The following is a 23,184-nucleotide window of genomic DNA, read 5'->3' as shown; positions in this document are numbered from 1 at the left end:
TATATGTGCCCTGTGATTGGCTGGCGACCAGTCCAGCGTGTACCCTGCCTCCCACCCGAAGACAGCTGGGATAGGCTCCAGCACCCCCGCGACCCTTGTGAGGATAAGCGGTAGAAAATGAATGAATTAATATCTTTAGACTGCACTTGCTTCAGGTTCCTAGTTTCAGGTTATAATGAATATTGTATGTAAAATTGTATCCATATGATACACTACAATTTATAATTCCTCATTCACATCTATAAGAAGTAGTACAGTACAACAAGTCATCTAACATCTAATCTATTTTCCTGAAACAAATGTAAAATGCAGGTTACGTAACAGCTAAGAGCTCTCCCAGAGTCTGCCTCTATAAATCTGACTGGACTCACTAAGAGCAGGTGACAACAGGCTCTGCATATTGACAAGGTGCACTGTGCAAATGTCTCGCAGTGACACTTGGAACCACAGCAAACGCAGAGTAATTTATCAAAAAAGACAAGTAAGCCTTAAGGGAAGGACAGGGACGTTACAATATACTGTCGGTGAGGAAAGGAGTAAGTATTTGATACCCTGTTTAGTTTGTAAATGTATCCTCTTACAAAGACATGAACAGTCCCATAGTTTTTTGAAGCATCATCAGAAGCAACTTGGGTTTCAGTATCTTGCCCAAGGACACTTTGACAAAATCATGTGAGCGTCGAACCTGCAACCTTCAGGTCGGAAGACGAAAAAGAAAGAAAAGCAGCCTAGAAGGCCGGCCAGAGTGATGACATGTTCCTCCTGGAGCATACCTAACAAGGTTCCAGTGTAGACGGAGAAGTCTAGCAGGGAACTGGGCTTCATGTAGCAAAAATCCCGGACAGAACGACAAGGTGTTCAGCCTGGATTATACCCAGCAAAGCTCCAGGGAAGGACCTCCATGCGGCCCGGATATGGCCGGAATAGTCCAGCTAAAAATGACGCCTGAAGCTCCGAGCGGGGGTGGTGGGGGTGGGGGGGTTTTGGTTATGACAGCCATAATGGCCTTAATGGCATTCCGATGCCGCATACCTGAGAGGTTCTGGGGAAGCGCAGCGGAGAACCGGGCCTCCAGCAGCCCAGAAATATAGCCTGGAGCCCGCGCAGAACAGCATTTATTTCTACCAGTCAGCGGACTGGGCATCAAAATTAAAAAAAAAATTTGAATGGTCTCAGGAGAATGGCAATGTAGTCCCAGCCTCATTAATGCTCGAGACTCAATGCCCAGCCCTGTTTGTCAGAATGTCATGTGGTCAGATGAGACTAAAAGTGAGTGCAAGCCTGGTAATCTAGTACAAGAAAGCCAAAAAGGTCCTCTTCAACGGGTACTAAAGTTGCATGGTTCTGATTCCCATTGCATGACATTTTGTCTTGATGTATACAATATTATTTATCCTGCTGTACACACAAGGGTCATCACAACATAAGTCTTCCAAATGAAAAGCAACAAAGATACAGAATGGAGAATTACCTTCTACTTTCTGCTCTCCAAAGGCTGTTTCCAAAGGAGGCCCAAATAAATCTGTCGTGTCTTCTGGGGCTGGTGTAATTTGACTACTGCTGGGACATATTGGAAAAAAAAACACTGTATGGAGTTAACAATATTTAAGTACAATTCATGTTATTGAATTAATGAAATGACATATTATACAGTCAGTCATCCCTTGCAATATTGCGACTCGATTATCACTTTAGTGGTAGACTACAGTCTATAATTAGTGAAAACATATTGAAATACAAGTGATATGTAGTATTGCGGTCACAACACCAAAACATTGAGACATTGTGTCAAAACATGTGATGGATGAACGTTGTGATAAATTAAACAAATATTTCTTATTTGCATGATAAAAAGTGGAGGCTCAAGGCGAGTCCGAATGTAATTATTAAGCTGTCCAGACTTTGAGAGACACTGGCCGAGATAATAATGATAATACTAATATTTTATTTCAATGAAGTGATGGCCAACTATTAATTAAACCAAGAGTCAAGTTTATTCACTTGATTGATGCTCAAGCTACAAAAGCATTCAATTTATTAACATTGACTCCTATAACATGGAAATTCATTTATAAAAAATACATTTATTTTATTGGTCTGTAATCAATTAACCAATACAAATGAGTGATGACTGTATATTTTAAGTAACACAATCGTACATGCTAATAATTACACATTTTTAAATGATTTTCATTATCATGCAGTGAAGTACAGTATGTACAAACACAGTGTAGTACATACCTGGGGGCTTGTGGTACAGGAGCTGGTGTGGGGGCCGTAGTAGGCACAGAAGGAACAACACGTCGTGGTCTGACAATCTCTTCACCTGGACATAACATTTGAACGTGTCTAACATAAGACATCTAAATAAATCCCATTCTATTAGTTCTTTATGATTAAAAAGGAAGCTACGTTGAAGGTTTAATAAAAGTGGTACTTACAGGAGGTGTTACTTTTCAAACCCTAAAACATGGAAAATAAAATTAAAAAACTCAATTAAACTAATCCCTACAATGTAAACAAAGAAGTTAAACTAGGAAGTTAATGTATTTTCTTTATTGTCATTATTCTATGGCTCTATAATTGTAGTAATTGTTATTTTCAGTGTTGACTAAATACTTCTTTGTAGTGTCTATTTTACTTAACTACTCTATATTATCATAAACTCTAATTACACTAAAGAGACCTTTTCCAATTGTAGCAATTCATCTAGTACCATGAGAAAATATCACCTCGTACTTCGGTACGAGGTGCATTATTAAAAAAAGTGTAAAAAAAAAACTGCATTATGGAAAGCAGGAAGTGAACAAATGTAACAGTTACTGAGTGTAAAAGTACCAGATGGAGGAGTAGGATTTAATAAGCTTTGCTTCTTCCTACTCCTTTTGGACATGTGGAACTGTGAACTGATTATGTGATGTATTCAATTGTAATCTGATGCATGTTCAAATGAAATAAAACCATTACCATTACAAATATTTTATCCACAACGTTACTATTTTTGGTTTTTGTGGCAATGGTAGGCTTTCAATGCAGGCTTAAAGGGGAACTGCACTTTTTGGGGGAATTTTGCCCATCATTCACAATCCTTATGTGCCTTGAAAATAAGCTTTAATAAGTGTTTTTTTTTTAATCATCCAAATATGGCAACAATTGCATGTTATCATCAGTGTACGTGTTAATGCATGATCACAGCATGTATAATCAAACCAGGACTTCATAGTCAAAATAGGTGTATCCCAATGACAGCATTGTTAGCTAGCTGACATTAACTTGTTTTCTCTTGTTATAATGCACAGAAGAGGGAAAAAAACTGTGTGAAGTGTGAATGATGAGCATAATTCCGCCAAAATTGCAGTTCCCATTTAAGGGCAAAACAACTACTGAGAAGACAAGAAGACAAGTACTACTGGAAGGGTAACACAGAAATGATGCTGCCTGTTGAACTGTCTTCTTAATTAAACATTCATGTCTACAGTATGTGCATGCATGTATGAACAGGAGCCAAGGAAGGCGGAGAGAGGACATAAGGAGAAAGTGTGAGAGAGAAAAGCCAAAGAAGAGACCAGGGGATATGATAAGACAAAATGGGAAGTGACTGAAGTAAGACATCAAAGTGCTGTTGGAAATCCCAGTAAAGTAAACATGCAAAACAGTAATCCTGAGAATCAGGAAACTCAGCTCATGTATATATAAGTATCTTTGACTGTGCACATTTTATAGAATCCAGCCATCCCTTCAGCCACTGATCCCATCTATGTATTTTTCTCTTGTATTTAAATCAAGTGAAGCCATGTGACCAAAGGAAGGCGCAGAAAACGGGACACTTACCGGGCTACGTCTCTGTGACCAGCAAAAAGGAAGAGAGAAGAGACACCTGATCAGAGAGTAACAAATCAGTAACATAGACATTATATGAATGAGAGGATGACAGGTGGAGGTGTCGGTGCAGAGTGAAGGATGCAAGCTTTCTAGGATTTTTTAAGAAATCCTTTCACCGATGTAATGTTATAGCCACTTGTTTTTAAACCCACCATTTAATAATTTCTTTTAATTTTCTCCCCTATTATGCCTTCTACTTGTTTCATCTTTTTAATTTATATTGTAAGCTCGCCATCTGCCCGTGTCACGCCATCACAACCCTTTCCATCTCCACCCCTCGCTCGTGTGCGTGCTCCAGTTGTGCAGCGAGCCATGAGTGATTACAGTGACGCAACCGGGGGGAGGGGCATGCAGGAGCACACAGTGCAACGGCGCGTCTCGTAACCAATCGTTGTTGTTCCCACAATGTAAACAGGAAGTGATCATGATCATGACCTTTGTGCCTCTCTCATAGTCATCGCTGCTGCCTCAGATTTTAACGAACACAGTGCAATATTTAATGTAAAGAATAGTTTAAATAAAAACGGCTGAATTTATGAAAACAATTACTAATTATCTCAATACTAAAATGTCTTAGTCACACAATTGTTTGCTGATTCAAATGCAATGTAAAAGCCCTTGTACTTTAAGTAACTGTGCTGTGAAATAAAGCAAAGCGTGCAGGAGCACTAAGATTTGTTACACACGAGCATGCAAAGCAAAAGCTTACCGGACTCCTCTACAAAGGATAACAGAGGCAACACAAAAAAGGGGAAATAGAAGGAAGATTAGGAAGCAAATCATATACAACTAAAACAATAGTACATGAATTAGGGAAGCCATGGGCGAACAACGCTATCCCTGTCTCTGGCCCGCCCCTATCGGGTTAATTATAATTAGAAAGTAAAATTCAATACCTTTAATTCGTGTGCGGATTAAAACATTTATTTTAATAACCTGGTACGTCGTCATACATCCACCAAAATCACGACAATCTTTGACTATTTTCCTTCGTCAGTAGCAAACAACGGCAAATAAAGAGAGACAAAGACTGTTGCAACTAGGGCTGTCAAAAATAATGTGTTAATGTTATTTATTTCGTTAATTATATTACAACTTCTAGCATAATTCGCGCATGTTCATCATGGCAAGACACACACCTCTGTTATGACGGCAGACGGAGGCACAGTTTAGTGTCCTGTAGTGTTTTATAACGTTAATATGATATGAACACATCAACAGCAGTCCAAACACCATGTATGTATCTTCTCAAACTCCAAACATCACAATGCATGTTTGTTTGGTCTAAATGAACGAGAAAATAAAAAAACAAAAACTGGATATTTTTAACCACATTTAAGTGTAATTTGAAATCCCAGAAAACTCAGAAATTCAACTTAAATTACGTTGTGTCTTTGAATGCAACACCTCATTGCTCAAAAAGACTACAGGTAAATATATTTTACAACAGATTCATATTTGGTGGGACACATTTCCATTACTTTTACCACATCTTGCTTAATTTAGTTCATCCTGTTGCCAAAATATTTTCTGTGTCTTATGTGGCCCTGTGAGAAAATTAATTGCCCGCCCCTAATTCAGGGGCATACTCACACTAAACACGCTTAACACCTAAAGCACAACATGTCTGACTAGTGTGAACGCACTGATTCACACCTAGGCACGGCCATCATCCCCTTCTTTGGCACGATTCCATGCACATGTGTGCATGCGATGTGGGTACTAAAAACTAAGCATTTAATGCATGTGATCGTCCCTCTTGCAAAAAAGTAATAAAATCCTGCACCTTCTGTACTATAAATAATTAAAATGACTTGAAATAAAACTGTAAATCAGGAGTGGGCTCGATTGATTTAACAAAATTGACAAGGGGGGTGTATTCTATATATTTTACACGTAACAATCCACCTGGAATTATTGTGGCTGTAAAAGTGTCATGCAATATGATATATGGGCACTTTGAAATCATTTATTTGATGTAAAGTGTGTTATAAATTACATTTATTATTATTATTATGTGCTTGTGTCCCTTTTTGAGGAGCACTTTGTAAACAACAGACGACATCAAATAACAAAATGGATAAAATAGCTACTTCAACCATCAAAAGGTTGCCTCAAACTATGATGCCAGGTTGTATGTCGAGTTTAAATTAAATACTTTGGGCCGTATTCAAACACTTGGCGGACCAGATGTGGCCCCTGCGCCGTAGTTTTCCCACCCCTGCTGTAAATAAACCACAAAGTCAGAAAGTGCTGTAAAACGGGACAATAGAAGCAAACGTACTGTAGCATTATTGCTCAGTGCGCAGGCGAGCAGGGACCAGAAGAAGGAGGGGGAAATCGCGCATAGTGCAAGATTAACTACTCTTAATACACAAAATAATCATCACACATACTTACTGGTTCATATAACGCACACAGAGCAGTGAGGAACTTCACGTTCTGTCTGCTTCCTACTTTCCGTTCTGATTGTGGACTCTTTTCTCTACTTTGTGTTTCGTGAGTGCTACACACTTTTTTTATTTTTATGCATGTACCCCCATGACAATCAGCGTACCCCTGCATGTACGCATAAACCCACTTTGGGACTCATGCTTTAAAGAGAAAAGGGGAAATACTCCTGATAAGAGCAACAAATGTCAACATCTACTGTACCACTACCTTCATAAATGAACACAACCACTGCCAGCACAAAAAGACCTTCACACCTGATGGGGTCAAACAAAGCTGTGGTCAATAGCGGGTGATGCCACTGAATCACAAATTAATTATTGAGATCCAAAGCTCATGTGACGACAGCCAACCTCAAACAGTTAAATGACACACAGTTTTCTGTGTGCCCACTTTCCTATCTAAATTATTCAAGATGGTCACTGAAGCTACCATCCTCTGTGCTGAATAGAAAAATGAAAATGCATCCTTGCCACAAATCCTACTGCTAATTTTTTTGCTATGATTACAAAGCACTTTTAAATGGAACACTATTTTCACACTGTGCTGTTTTGGCAGCCGGTCGTCAGCAGATGTGATGAGACTGCTTTGTGCCGCAGATGCTACATGAATGGGAGGATTCTGAGGTCACCGGGAGTTCTAGCAAAACATCACAACAAAACCAAAGAACTTTAGGTTTAAAGATGCCTTTACGTACATATGAATGCACAAAAAAAGCTAAATAGTGGTCTATTTGTATATCTGTTATTGTTAAGTACAACATACACGTTTATAGCATTGCCTCGGTCTTCAAGTGCTTGCCCATGTGAGGTCCAGTTAGTTCTCTTTAATGTTTGAGGAGCATGCTTCTAAATTACAGATTCTTAAGGTTTGAAAGAGAACTCTGATGATAAATTTCAAAATGTCTTTTTTGGCCATTTTGAGTCACTCTATAATTATGTTTCTTAATGAGCAGTAACATTCATTCATTCATTTTCTACCGCTTATCCTCACGAGGGTCGCGGGGGTGTGCTGGAGCCTATCCCAGCTGTCTTCGGGCGAGAGGCGGGGTACACCCTGGACTGGTCGCCAGCCAATCACAGGGCACATATAGACAGTTGATGTTGATGTTTACATTGTAAATTAATTGTAAATTCATTCATTCATTCATTCATTTTCTACCGCTTTTCCTCACGAGGGTCGCGGGGGGGTGCTGGAGCCTATCCCAGCTGTCTTCGAGCGAGAGGCGGGGTACACCCTGGACTGGTTGCCAGCCAATCACAGGGCACATATAGACAGTTGATGTTGATGTTTACATTGTAAATTAATTGTAAATTCATTCATTCATTCATTCATTCATTTTCTACCGCTTATCCTCACAAGGGTCGCGGGGGACGCTGGAGCCTATCCCAGCTGTATTCGAGCGAGAGGCGGGGTACACCCTGGACTGGTTGCCAGCCACTCACAGGGCACATATAGACAGTTATGTTGATGTTTACATTGTAAATTAATTGTAAATTCATTCATTCATTCATTTTCTACCGCTTATCCTCACAAGGGTCGCGGGGGATGCTGGAGCCTATCCCAGCTGTATTCGGGCGAGAGGCGGGGTACACCCTGGACTGGTCGCCAGCCAATCACAGGGCACATATAGACAGTTGATGTTGATATTGTAAATTAAATTGTAAATTAATTTGTGATATAGGAGTAGCAGATAGTGGTACACAAGCAAACAAACAAAAAAAAAAACGTATAAGTCGCTCCGGAGTAGCTGGACTAGCCAAACCACGACAAAAAGTGTGATGTAATAGTCCAGGAAATACGTTAATTTACATCATCAGAATAAACATCTCACACACATCACAACATACTGAAAACCAACAATGTTGTCCATATTACTCACCAGAGGAGATGGGGATAGAGAAATGTTGCCTATGGAGGCTTTCAGTTCTTCAAACGAGGGCACTGCCACAACTTGATCAGACGGGAGTGGTTTAATCTTAATTTTAAACTTTTTCCTGTGGTCCTCCTCTTCTTCCGACTCATCAGAGGAGAAGAAATGTGACTTGGGGCAACGTGGTTTGAAAGAGTCAAGGAAAGTTCGTGTTTGTTCACCCAACAAAACCAACAGCAAGATTACCATTACGATTACCAACCGCACATGATAATCATGCGTACTAAAACAAACTGGGGATGAGTTTTGGTAGAATCGGATTCATCAAGCAGTGCATGAGGATATTTTCCTTATCTGCCTCATCTTCAGGTCTGATGCTATAACCCTCTTCATCCAACTCAGGGGAGTTCTGAAACACAGTAAAGCACCATTTAGAATTTCGATTGGGAGCTTAATTGCCCGATTGTCACTTTAAGTGCTTTAACTTAATCTTGCTATACATTAAGAGGTTCTTACATATCTGTCCCAGTCAATTTCTCCATAGAATCCATTTGGAGCGCCATTGGTCTTTCTTTGAGACTGAAAAAAAAATGTACAAATCACAGACGGCCATCAGGCAACCTTAGAATAGCAAAGTACTATTTAGAGTCTATATTCACATTGACTTTTGCAATTTTTTTAATAGCAATACATAGCAATCTAGTGGAAACAACAATGACAGCTAAAGAGTCTAGGTGCAGATACTGCTTTCTACTCTATAGACTAGTTTACTATGATGACTGTACTCAGTACCGATTCAGCCTCTTGGGTTTCCTGGCCAGTGAAAAGGACAAATACATTAAAAGTGGATGATTGATTCATTCTTGCTTTTTAATGTCAGAAGAAATAATTACTACAAACAAGTCAAATCAAACCATCTGTGTTATTTAATGCGTTTTCAAAGTGAATAATCTAAAAACAACATACATTTTTAATTGATACACCGCATACATAATATATGTACAGGTACTTACACCTCCCTCTCTGTCTGGGGACCCCCTGTATGAAATGAAAGAAGATAGGAGAAATGAGAATATAAATGGAATTTTAAAGAAGTCCACACCAAAATCAAACTACAAAAAGACTGGCATGCACGGTATCCGATAAGCATTGCCATCAGTACTTCATATAAGGAGCATGATTTAGTAGCAATTACACTACACACCATGTAACCTCTGAAAATGTGATGAATGATGAATAAAAGAGAAAACAACTTACGCAGAGTCACTGTCTTTCTCTTTCTTCCGTATACCAAAGGCCTTCCTGGTACGTTTTTTCAATCCTGAGAAAAAGAGATAAATGATGAGTAATTGCATGAGGTAAAAATACAGCAATTATAGCTGTCCTCCAGCTATAAAATATCCTCTGCAATCTATGTGTTAATGTAGATTATGACTTGACATTTTATTTTTGGTAATATTGATTGTTTGCATATCTTTGTTCATGGACATTGTAGATGGAAGTAGCCTTGTGACGCACATGAGCTATTTTAATTGGAAAAGCCATTAGCATGATGAGAATCAATGTAACAAAGTTGTGCATTCAGGAACACTAAAAACATAATTATTTATAGGGGAGCCCCGAGCAGATACCGATATCAGCCTTCAGCAATAAAACAAGTATCAGATTATATCGGCCTGCATCGACCGATACAATCCCTCAACAGACTTTGCTTCAACAGAATAACTTAACTAATTCTGTTGAGTATAAGATTGTATTTGTTGTTAAGTATCGATTGTATTGGTATCATGAAAAAGGCCCAATGGCGGCCACTCTTACCCCATATGAAAGCCCAGTTGTCACCCTCCATGTGTTCTTTACTGCTCTGGCTCTAATTCTTCCTCATCCTCAACCGATTATGATGACCTGACTAACATGTACTAACATGTACTTCATCTGCTCCACATACACACACACAGCAAACTCCAGAGCAGCAACCTGATGCTGCTCCCGGCATGTAACACACACCCAGACACAGCCGCATATACACACACACACACACACAAAGTAACACAATCATGCTCTTGATTTGTGCCATGCAATTACATTCACCACTAGTTCATCTGTGTATGAAATAAATGATAGTAACAATCAACAACAAACAAAAAAAAAACAATACATTTTGGTGGACCTAGTTCCAGCTGCTATTGAGAACGCCCAGGGATCACACATAATTGTGGGTCCAGCCAAAATGGCATCTTATTGGAGGGCAGCGGGGTGTGCGGGGGACTGCTGGGGTGCTGGGCACTCGGTGGGTGCACTCAGGGGCTAGGGGGGTCGGGGCCAGGTGTGTTGACTGGCGGGGTTGGTGGTGTGCTTCAGCAATGTCCTGGGGTTTTGCTGGGATGTCCGATGTTCCCACTCTTCTTTTGTTGTTTTGTCTTATGTAAGATTCTGTGATTATATGTGTGTAAAAAAATCACTTGTGTGTATATATGTACATATGTGTATGTATATGTATGTATGTATATATATATATATATATATATATATATATATATATATATATATATATATATATATATATATATATATATATATATATATATATAAATAAATAGATATTGTAAGTGTATTGTATTGTAAGTGTATATGTGAGAAAGAATAATGTAACATAGTATGCATGTCTGAAATAAATTAAGAAAAGAAAAAAAAAAAGAATTCTTGCCCAATTTTCAGTTTCAAATTTTAATTACTGGTAATCTCATTAATCTGTTTGTAGTATTTTTAAAAAGCTACATTTTTAATATGGCACATCTACTTGTGCCGCAAGAGCTTAGATACTAGAAAATGTACTTCTGCTTGTATTTTTTTTAATGTAGGTATTATAAGGAAGTGTAAACTCCCACACACCTTTGTGGGTTTTTTTTTTTTTTTATATCTGTACATCTATACACGCGAGCGTGAATGAAATTTTACAGAGAAAAGCTAATATAACATACATGTGACGACTACATGAAGAAATGTTATAATAAGTTCCTTTCATAAGGATGCTGACAAGTGCTTATTTAATTGCCGTGTTTAAATGTCGTTTCCATTAGATGAATTGAAGTAGACACTGAAGAACACTACATGATTTTTGCACATTGGTTTGAGTCATTACATTTTCCCTCTCTGGCTGAAACTGAAAGTGTGCCAATTCTAACTTGTCTGACATACAGTAAGGTGGACATTATCCAAAATAAACAATTTGTGATTCTACAAATCATTGTAGAGAATGTTGAGAAACAGTCCTAAAAATAGAAAAAAATCCACAGGAGGAAAACTCCCCGGTGAAGAGCAGCAGAAAAGCAGAGTATGTTAATATTTCATCAACAAAAGGGCCACCCTTTAACCAAGGGTTTTGAAAAAAAGAGCAGTCTTAAAAAAAACACACAGCTTACTGCAACAATATAACTTTTATAACGTTTCACACAATGTCCATGCAAGTTTGTCCAGAATTTTTTTAATCCAAGTCCATACAGAGGATATATATTATGATATATTATACTTTCTTGACAGTAACTAGAAATATTGTGGCCTTTCGCCTTAAGGAATGTTCAGGTGTGATGAAAAGCCTGAGACACAGTTAAACATCTGAACACTCCCTGAAGGGGACTACCCTGGAATTTCTTGGCAACCAAGCCCAAAAGTGGGCGGTGCCAAAAAAAAGAAGCATATGGCTCAACTGCTACACAAACACAAAGGTTGGTATATAAGGAGAGTGTTACGACACCATGATGGTAGGTACTACACAAATCTTAATCAGTGATAAATACTATATCTGACACACAAATTAACTCTTTAAATGCTGCAAAGAAACAACACCGACTTCTATGGTTGTGACACGCCTGTCAAGATCAACATAGTTTTTCTGGTTGGACTTCCTGCTGTGAATGCTTTGGGCAAAACCAGACAAATGCAACACCAACATAGAGTATTTCTTGACTCAATGTTCTGCTCAACCCTGCAGAGGAGAAGCAGTATGGCTCATGAATCGATAGATGTCATTTGGACCCTTATGAAACAACGTAAAGCCCATATATCTTGAGTTTTCAATGTGTTGTTTCAGTGTGAGAACTTGAGTCTGTGGTGGAGAAAAATACATACAACAGGTTTTTATCCTGTGCAAGCTAAAAATTAGGCCTTGGCTGCACAATGCAGGTGGCTACATTGTGACCTATTAACTTGCAGTAACAATGCATTTCATGCAGACAAAAAGATGTAAAGAAACACCCACATTAAATGCCAGTTTTGTTGCTGGTGCCCCTTAGGGTCAATCAACATCATCATCCACTGTTAAGGAAAGTGGGTCAGGGCCAGAAACCATATAACAGCATGACGACTGTTTCTGTGGAGATGAACAAAATTTGAAAATGCCAGTGCATGACGATGCGTCCATCTGTGTACATGTTCTGTTGTTATTCATTTATTTAGGCTCAAGTGTAAAAGAATGAATGGAATATCATTTTCAATGAATGCAAAAGAAGTACATGCTACATTTTGTAACCATAAAAAGTCCAATAACATAAGTTACTTAAGTGGTTTAATTCATTTTCCCTCGGATGTTGAATTTTTGTATTGTAGCGGATAGGGTTGCAGCTATAGAATATTTTGGTAATCAAGTATTTTACCAAATTTTTTGTTGATTAATCGAGTAATGGGGGAAAAAATTAAAAGGAACAATAAAACATTTCACTCAATAATGAATGACCAATTGGTCTAATTTTTTTTTATAGATAATCAAGCATTTTATTTCTTACATAGACATTGTGTGTTGTGTAATTGCAGTGTAATATGCACAGTATATACACACACTATATGCAATTTGAATGCAACAGTTCTTGAGGTAGTGTAACTGGTGTGACTGAAGCAGAGCTTCATGATAGGCTGCATGGTAGTTGAGTGGTTAGCACGCAGGCTAGGAGACCGAATTTGATTCCATCCTCGGCCATCTCTGTGTGGAGTTTGCATATTCTCCCCGTGCATGCGTGGGTTTTCTCCCACATTCCAAAAGCATGCTAGGTTAATTGGCAACTCCAAATTGTCCATAGGTATCAATGTGAGTGCCTCTCGTCTAAAGACAGCTGGGATAGGCTCCAACACCCCTGCGAGCCTCGTGAGGAAGCGGTAGAAAATGAATGAATAAATGGTATATGATAAATGTTTTACAAAAGCGGTAAGTGGAACAAAATAATATAATGTAATAACAATTAAACAGTCAGTTTTCGACATGGAAGTTGTATGACACCCCCATAAAAGTCCGTCAACAGCGACGCATAAACAAACTGAGTGTTACTAATAAACTGCCTCTCCTCCCACAGGTCTGTTTATTAAAAAAGCCCCATTGATCGGGGAGTCAGTGCTTCATAGGTCAGCACTCCCTTCAAAAGACTCCAAGGATAACTTGAGGATAAAATGAACACCATCACTGAAAACACTTTGGAGACTCTATGGCTTTATTGCACAATAGAGTCTGGTCATTTTTGTTATTCTGGTCAGTTTCTGTTAGAAGTTAGAATGGGTGATAGCAAAGGCATCACCAATCAATGCACAGTAACCCTTCATAAATAGAAAATAACATAAAAAGAGGAAACCATTAATTAATTCAACTAGTACACATGGAAAACTGTAAACAGCCCGAAACCACATCTTTCAAACTGACAAACTCTTTGACATAGCATTAAAAGAATGTCCGTGGTTTACATCTCCCCTCTTCCGTCCCATAACCGGAATTCCCATTTGGGTTAAAGGCGCACCGCGAAATCCACCCTTGCCTGTTAATACCTTGATTATAGGTTTGTCTGGCAAAAAGGAATGCTGCATCTTTCCACAATAACAGATCCTCAAATTTAGAAAAAAAGTACATGAGAAGTTGCGGAAAAAGTACCATCATGTATCTGCCAACATGTCTTTGTCATCGTGTATTACAAGTCTTCTTTAATTTAGCATTTATTGAAGGTCAATTGTATTGTATTCATTTTATTGTATTTCAGCAGAGACACTGCAAAGGAAATGTAGCAACTCCAAACACTGACTTAAGTAAGGTTGGCAAACATACACTCAATGCAACTAAAGCAATACCCAAAAGCACAATGTCTTCGGTGGAATAGGTACTATGTCCCATTACATTACATGTCTTTTTAGCTGTTACATATTTAGTGGATGATGGATACAAAAAAGTGCAGTTGAATAACTTTAGACTTTTAAATGAATAACTTTGCATGCAAACAAATGAAGTAAAGCAGTAGTTTTTAACAGTGTCTTTTGGGCCATGTGTATCCAAGTTAAGACTTCAGCACCATGGCAACACTGAATGTATGTAAACAAAAGAACACAAGAACAAGAGCCACTGACAACAAGAGTCTTAATCCTTCATTTTTACCAATTGGCTGATTCATATTGACAAAATAACAGCTAAAAGACAATACAATAAAACAACCAAGTTTTTCTAGATGTGTTTTACATCAATGGCTGCTCTATTCCATGGGGGGGCTGATAATTGCAAATGAAATATCCCCAATGAGTCACCCATGAGAGGTACTAGAAGAACGACAGACCTTTCCTAACAAACCTTTATACAAACGTAAATATACAATGTGATTAGTCAGCTTGAACATAAAAAAAATACTCAAAAACTCTTTGTGAAAATGTCACAAATGGTCAAAAACGTCTGATTTTTATCACCTGCTGAGTTCCTCAAAACTATCCACTGTATAACTGTCACCCACCCACAAACATCGTGACATTTCTCTGCCTGAGCAGCGTAGCTCAAAATGCTTCTAATCTCTTCCGGTATCTGTGTTTTTGCATCACTGTGCTGTTGTATTGTCTGCTGATTGAAACTGACATCTGTTTGCATTGGGTCCACGTCTAAAGCCGTGCATTAGAAATACATCGGGTGACTGCTCACACTAAGACTTCAATAACATGTGAAACTACCAGATTGGAAAACATTTTCATTGACTCTATTATGTTAGAACAATGTGTTGACAGAAGTATGTTAATGCAGAAAGTAAGATGTATGAAAAAGACTTGGGAACAAGTTGGGAACTTTAAAAAACACTAAAAGATAAGCCAAGCAAAGCATGTCTTAGTGTTGAACAAAATCATTAAAATCCCAGTTTTTCCAGTTCATTTGCAGGGAAAACTTACATCACACCTTATTCATTCATTTTGTCCCACAAATCCACATCACGGTCATAGTGAATCCTATCGGCAGGGGGTGCAATGGTACATAGCGTCATCCCTCGTTTATCGCACTTAATTGGTTCCAGACCTGACCGCAATTCCGTGAAGTAGGGTTGGAATACGTTACATGGAATACTTTCGTAGTTAGAACATATAAAACCTCTGTACGACTTTCTAAATCGCTTTTTCACCATTAGAGCCTCGTAGACATGAAATAACACCCCTATAGTCACCTTTAAACTCCTATTATTTGTTTACAACACATTGCTCAATTGCAATGCGCAGGCTACGGAATCACTGCAGGGAAAAAAAAAGAGACGGTCACTGCTTTAACCACAGCATGCTACCAAGCTAACTAATTAGATTCCAATTTATTCATTCTAAACTTAAGGATTTTAAACTGTTGTGGGCGTCATCCCTCGTTTATCGCACTTAATTGGTTCCAGACCTGACCGCAATAAGTGAAATTCCGTGAAGTAGGGTTGGAATACGTTACATGGAATACTTTCGTAGTTAGACAATATAAAACCTCTGTACGACTTTCTACATCACTTTTTCACCATTAGAGCCTCGTAGACATGAAATAACACCCCTATAGTCACCTTTAAACGCCTATTATTTGTTTACAACACATTGCTCAATTGCAATGCGCAGGCTACGGAATCACTGCAGGGAAAAAAAAAAGAGACGGTCACTGCTTTAACCACAGCATGCTACCACGCTAACTAATTAGATTCCAATTTATTGATTCTAAACTGTTGTGGGAAAAGGGGACACAAAAAGAAGCCAAAAACTTCCCATTTCCACACACAATGGTTGAAGTAAAGTAACTTTTTTTTGAGGATTTTTAAAGATCAGTGATTGGCCACGACATTGCCTGCTGTGGTGTAGTGGTTCGAATCCCCACTAGTAAGCATCATCGGTATTCGTCAAGAAGGGTATCCGGAATACAAAGGGATCAAGCCAAAACTGAATCGGATGCGTTACTGAAAGGAAATAGTTTGTCACTTGAAAATAAACCTGTCTCCCCAGCTGCCACAGGATTACACAAGCATGTCTGTTCTTATCTGGCCATGAATCTTATGTGTGATTAGGCAAGTGTGTCACTGAGGCTGGGTGTGTCTGCTTTAAAAAAAAACACAAAATGTCATTCAAGAGAATTGTCTTGTCACTGAATCCATTCTAAAATTCCCAAACTAGTGCCAAGAAAGTGCACACAAAAGCAAATGACAACATTTCCCCTTTGCTCTCTCTTCTTTTTGTGCAGTGAAAGTTCATCTGGGTCAAATTATTTGTCAACCATGGTCACAGTGGGCTTTTGTTCTGCGACAATTTCAACAATAAACTACATCACACAAACTATCATGCGCGTATTAGTAGATGACTGAATCAATATTGACTGTTTTATTGAGTTACTGAACTTGAAAATTCAAACCATTTTCAATTAAAGCCAAATATTTGATGTTTTATCTATGCTGCTGAACAGACACACATCTTGCCATAATTTCAAAATCAAGTAAAGCTACCTTCCCTTATTATAACTTCAGGCAACAATTGAATCAACAATTGCACAACAGAAGAGCAAGTGTACAAGTTTTATACACTGGTTCTTGCTTTGAAATTGTGTGAGTCCATGTTATAATGTGTTGAAAATCTTTGACCCTAGACATCACATTAAATCAAATTTAAAAAGAAACACATTATAACTCAGAAAAGGCTGGTTACTGAGATATGTTTCTGATGCATCATCGGACAGGTGCAACACAATGTACGCAATTGGTCATGTATTGTTATGACACCAACGACATGCCAAAATCATATAAAGCAGGGGTCTCAAACTCTATTTACTTGGGGGCCACTGGAGCTAGGGTCTGGGTGAAACTGGGCCACATCAGGTTTTCCAAAAAAAAAAAAAAAAAACGCATTTATTAAAAACAGAAAAATATACTTTTTCAGTGCTTTGGTTCCGATTTTCTACAATAAAAGCGCTGATAAAACATTCCACTGTTCTCAAATATCTTAATTTTTATTGTTCTACATAAAATAAGATGAAAAATAAACAAATCAAGAATAAAGAAAATCAATCAATCAGTAATAAATAAATATAATAATAATAATAAAACAGCAAATAATAAAAACTTAAGAAACCACATATAGTTGGTGGGTAGACAAATTATTTTTTTCAGATTAAAATTAACAAAGCATTATTAGAGCCCTGTAGACATGACAAAACACGACTTTCGTCACATTTATACTCTTTTTATTTACAACATATTGCGCAACTGCAGGGTCTTGAGACACATGCTAACTCGCAAACTAGAGATCTAGCGACCTAAACGCTAGCCTCCAAGTTGTTTCCTTTAAACTTAAAAAAGTCAAAAACTTACCACTTCCACACGGATAGGGAGGATAACTATTAACAGTTATTTAACCTTTAACATGAACATTAACCAAACGTAATAATTTTTTCTGGGTACATGATACCATACAGCATCCATATCAAACTTGCGCAGGCTGCACTAACATTAAACTTTCATATCAAGGCAGGGGCCTCAAACTAGTGTCCTGCGGGCCACATTTGGCCCACGGGCCGCGTGTTTGAGACCCCTGATATAAAGTGTGAAACACCAAGCATGATGTTCTACTGCTTTGGGGAATCTCGTCTTAAACCAAGTACCTAAAGACACAATGACACACAGTTGTTGCTAAGGAAACCAGATGGTACCGAATACCACTTCAAATTATTGTGGAAAAGAGATGCCCTGACTCTTTTGACATTACTACCGGCTATTATAACATTAATGACCAATCTCCAAGGCTTCTAAAGTAGCAGACAAACGTAGCTTCAGGTATACTAACATGCTACCAATCTACCTGGTTAGCCCCCAGTCCATTTATTCTTCCCCACTCAAATGGAGTGGGGAAGAAGGAGAAAAGAAAAAGCCAAAAACGTACAACTTCGACATGGAATGGGAAAATTAGCTTTTTCGCTATGTATTGCCAGACATGCTATGGCTCGATCAGTGCAGTGATAGGGTAAAGTAACGTAAGGTAATGTATCATCAATGTAACATTACTGATGCCTAGTGACCAGAATACTACATATGACTTGTCGTTCAATATTTTGCAACTAGGAATAACAACCATGTATTAATTATTCTTAAAAAAAAATAACTGTACACATAACAAAAACACTGCCAATGAGATTTCAGTTTGATATACAGTTAAAAGAGGACTAATGCAGTGTGTGATCCCTGAACTCTATTCTGTACATCAGGGGTTTATATATACACAAGTTCGTTCAGTTCAGTTCAGTCGGTCAAGTAAGTGTCAAGAACCAAGTCTTGTGGCAACAACGTGGCCTGCGAGTAACTGGAGTTAACAGGCCAACAGGTTTGACACTCTGCAATGTGTAAAGTCACATTTTTGTGGACTGAATTCTCACTTGGAATAGATTTACGGAATTTGATATGGAATAGATATATTTTTGGTAATGGAAAGAGGTTTCCAGGCAAATCAATGACAACAATTATTGAATGTTTGCTTCTATGCTTTGAAACCAAAACAAAGTAATCAACCCTCATCTTCAACACCATTTGTTTGCCATTAACACCCATACAGGCAATGACATGAAGCTTTAAAAAGCAAAGCTAACAAGGATTAGCTTCCAGTTTTAACACTTGACTATAATCCTGCAATCACACAGGCCCCTGCTAAGCCTGAGCTATCCATGCAAATGGAAGCAAAGTTGTTTGGAGACAGTTTTTTTTTTCTCCTCCGAATGCAGTGGCTGCCTAACACTTGGACTGGCTTGTGAAAAATCTGGTCAATGAAAGGACAGAACACTAAGCGCAAGAAAGGAACATTACATGATATGATTCTTAATTGGACATGAATGGTGTTTTGTTAAATAAGACACCGGTAACTGCAAATAGATTTGTTTTCTAATCATTCAAAACATTCTGGTATTATTTTAGAATTGCTGACCACAAGTCTCAACTGGGGTTGGGCGATATTTTTTATTTTTTGGTATAAATGATAAACAAGCCGAGTTGATAAATGCATGCTGTGGATGGACTGTATTGCTACCTAAAATGAATGAAATGCTGTCATCGTGAGAAGGAACATTCATACCCTTAGTAATGACTGATTGTGCTCATGTAATTGCGTATGTTGCTGCACTGTTGTTTATTTCTAATTACTGAATTAGTCAGTTTAATTCAGATTCCCACTTCTGCTTGAAGCAAAAACACTTCATGCCGACACTTTGTTTTGTTCAAGGGTCGATTGGGGGCCAATCAGATTGTTTGTGTAATAATGTCAACAACCAAAACAACAATAATATACTTCCTTCAAATAGCAGCCACAGGCTTGATGTGAAGATGTACCACAATTAAGATGACTTGTGATACAATCTTCCATATTTAAAGAAAATATAGTACTGTACTACCAACATTGCTATGTTTTTTTTTCAATTAGGAGTTATGAGATTGTTAAACACAAGATTCTAAATGTTACTTACTAGAAACAAAATGGAACTAAGAACTACAGTAAAAGGAACACATGATTGGAGATATTTGAGTGTCTGCTGCGGCCTTCTCCTTAATGATGTCATCAAAGCGTGTAAAGCTATCATTAATTTGTTTTTAGTCAATGATGAATCCAAACATGTGTAGGTGTCAATAAGATACATATGTACGACCTGTTCAGACATGATGCGTGTGAATGTTTAACACAACACCATACAAAGAGAATTTATACAAATGAACCAGCTGGGCACATAAGCTCTCCTGCACAATACCTCTAAATAATCCTTTAGAATGGAAGTGTTAAAAGGGGGTGTTGGGAACAAAGACAAAAATGTATACACGGTTCAATTTGTGTTACAATTTTGCCCTTATCCCGAGAATAAGTGATTTGAATGTAGCATGACAGCCTATGACATTTGAACCCACTAATATAGAGTACACTTGCCAGCTCTTGTAGGACAAGGACATACAGGAGGATTACTTTAAATCACACTACGAAAGAGAACAGCATGCGAATAAAATATTCCATTTTACCTTCCATCATGGTTGCAGATTTGCATTCCTCTACCGCCAATGATACTGAATCGAAAGCGTGGAGATGTGGAGAAGAGAAGAAACCTCGTCGGTACTGATGGACAGTACAGCGGCCGTGTGTGTGTGTGGCTAACGCCCTGGCTAACTGTGAGCCTCTAACACCCCCAGACGTCGCCTGTCAGCTAGCCAAAAAGGGAGAAAAGGCCAGGCATTAAGAGATACAAAGAGATAGAGACGGGAGGGATTGAGGCCTGGTTAGACTAACTGCAGATAATAATACGAGCTAGGGGCTTTAATCCATGGATGCTGCTGTTTGCAGGGCCTGCCTCTCTGCTGCGACTGCGGCTCTAACCTACACGTTCAGCATCGGATGCCGGAGAGGAGGGGAAAAGCTAACTGGGGGTAAAGAACCACAGAGAAGGGAGATAGACAGCGAGAGGGTGAGAAGGTGGGAGGGAGTTTTGCGTGCATGTGTGTTTGGGAGAGGAGGGTTGTTGTGTTGAGGAGGGGCAGAGGCAGCTTTGCTGAGGTCATAGGCACGCTCAGCCAATCACTGAAGCCCTTGGAGGAGTCACATGGCCTCCAGCCTGACTCACTGGGAGGCTCTCTTTTCTCTTCAAGCTTCTCTTTGCTTGACAAAATACTAACTCAATAGCCAACTGCCAAACAGGATCAGAAGACACAGTATAAAAATAAACACATGTCAACACACAGCTCCACCCCATTCTACCTTATTATGTCAGTGCAGTACACTGCGTCTGCACAATGGTGGTGAATGACAATTACTTGCTCACAGGCAGTGAATTGCTTGCTCATGGAAAGCAGGGAGGCACCACAACACACACACACACACAGCTATTAACACACAAAATTGCTGAGCACTATGTCTACAGCTACTCCAGTACATCTTGCCTCTGTGTGTCAAACCCTACCTGGAATAGCCTACTCATTTCCCTCACTCCCTTGCCTTCTATTCCCAGCCTCTGTGCTCTCCTAAAGCAATGGGACATTGATTGAATATGGGTGACGTCATGGCAACCCAAGCTTCCACTGCAACCAACAACCAGATGCACTGACCTCAGCCCCCTGAGAGGGGTGTATGTGCATGTTGCAGTGTGGGCTGGCTAATCTGAGTGGGGTAAGTAATGGAATAAAGTGGACAAGTGGCAGTGGGTCATTTATTTATGCAAATTAAAGGATTGAGCAGGAGAAAGGAATAAGAAAAAGAGAAAACGATTCCAAAACACAACATTGCTTTGCGTCTATGTGACGCCATTTGTAAAATAAACAATAAAGACATTTGAAATTCTCACAATTAACTAGCTTGTTCATATACAGTAGTCAGTGCTTTGAATACTTTCATTTCAATGTTTGTTTTTTTTTCTGTAGGTGCATTCAATGTCTGTGGGTCAACTTGTGAAGTATTAACCTACTATTCCGCCATCATACATCATACATACTCAACCAAGCACTAGATCACCACCTTCTCATAGTTTTGAGTATAGTTTTTAACCCAGAACCATCTAGACATGCTAAACACATATGCATCATGAAGCCTACTTATTGCTACTGATTAAATTTAACATTAATGACACTCACAAAGCCATTCAATATAGGTTATTGGGTTTAGAGATAGATTCTCATAACATGTTCACAAGTTGAATAATTGAAAATTATGAGTACATTCATATCTGTCCACTATATTACATTAGTTGTATTGGAGGGCTTTCGGTAAGCAAATCACTCTCAATGTAGCCATCTACTGTTATGGAAAAATTATAAAACCACTCTTGTTTATTCAGACTATTGCTTAATTTAATGCCTGGTACAACTAAACGGCACATTTGTTTGGACAAATGCAATGATGACAACACAAATAGTTTTATGGCAATACTGTGTCATTGCTGTTCATGTAAGAACTTGCAGTACGTTACGTGATTTTGAGAGAACCGTGGAAATTGTTAAAATGAAAACTCGTATGAGTTATATTTGTTATTATCATCAGGTTTTTGATATTCAACAATTCTTTCACCGAATAATTCTCTCAATGTAAATTTGCCAACAAATAAAATAAAATAAAACATGAAACATATTTCTATTTTACAAAACAAATGGAGAGGCGATGTATGAATGTGAATAAAATGTGATAATATTGTACATCCCTGAACGTCACACCGCCTCTCTTCACTTGTCCTTGTCCACATATCATATCTTCTCCCGCCATCTAGCGGCCATTTTGACGCAACAGCTTTTGCTGTATTCATCCATGGCTGCGTTTGGCACTTTCTTGTATTACTTTGTGCTTGTTTTTAACTCCGCTGACATATTTCCTGTACAAATAAAGAGGGGAAACCGATGAATGATGTTACCCAAACAGATAAGATGGTTTTAAATGAAGCAAAGCCTTCGTAATTCGTAAAAAAAACACACACACACACTACTTCACATTGCCGGTTGACATCACAGAAATACAACTTTCGACACCATGTGCTATATATTTGGTATGTATATCTTATTTGAATACTTTGAAATTTAGATATAGTAGGTGCGCAACGGTGGGAAATTGTGGAAATTCAGATTTACTGACTGCAAAAGATACAATTTAACCTAGTCCCACCTTTATTTAGCATTTGTTTTTGGTTCTTCCTTTCACCCGTGGGGGGCAGTCTTGCCTTAGTCTGGCAATTTATCAACATCATGTTTGTA

The 23,184-nt window shown here is 38.5% G+C and overlaps 1 protein-coding gene across 11 annotated transcripts in view; it reads right to left on the bottom strand.

Annotated features, from left to right (window-relative positions):
* Positions 1-20,981, bottom strand: part of sgip1a (SH3GL interacting endocytic adaptor 1a) — a 37,336-nt gene extending 16,355 nt beyond the window's left edge. For 4 of the 11 annotated variants that reach the window (XM_058072859.1, XM_058072864.1, XM_058072862.1 and 1 more), the window contains exons 1-11: positions 20,479-20,980; positions 9,464-9,527; positions 9,220-9,244; positions 8,999-9,019; positions 8,723-8,785; positions 8,552-8,615; positions 8,216-8,391; positions 3,832-3,843; positions 2,442-2,463; positions 2,242-2,326; positions 1,472-1,560 (exon numbers count right to left, since the gene is read on the bottom strand). In XM_058072859.1, the coding sequence (XP_057928842.1) occupies positions 1,472-1,560; positions 2,242-2,326; positions 2,442-2,463; positions 3,832-3,843; positions 8,216-8,391; positions 8,552-8,615; positions 8,723-8,785; positions 8,999-9,019; positions 9,220-9,244; positions 9,464-9,527; positions 20,479-20,488 (631 nt within the window). In that variant the 5' untranslated portion in view covers positions 20,489-20,980. Of the gene's footprint in view, positions 1-1,471; positions 1,561-2,241; positions 2,327-2,441; positions 2,464-3,831; positions 3,844-8,215; positions 8,392-8,551; positions 8,616-8,722; positions 8,786-8,998; positions 9,020-9,219; positions 9,245-9,463; positions 9,528-20,478 lie in introns of all 11 variants that reach the window. The other 7 variants (XM_058072860.1, XM_058072866.1, XM_058072869.1 and 4 more) reach the window with 5 other exon arrangements.
* Positions 20,982-23,184: the final 2,203 nt, after the last annotated feature.

This window comes from Doryrhamphus excisus, chromosome 5, assembly GCF_030265055.1.
Source record: "Doryrhamphus excisus isolate RoL2022-K1 chromosome 5, RoL_Dexc_1.0, whole genome shotgun sequence".
NCBI classification, from domain to species: Eukaryota; Metazoa; Chordata; class Actinopteri; order Syngnathiformes; family Syngnathidae; genus Doryrhamphus; species Doryrhamphus excisus.
This window is presented reverse-complemented; position numbering and strand designations above follow the sequence as displayed.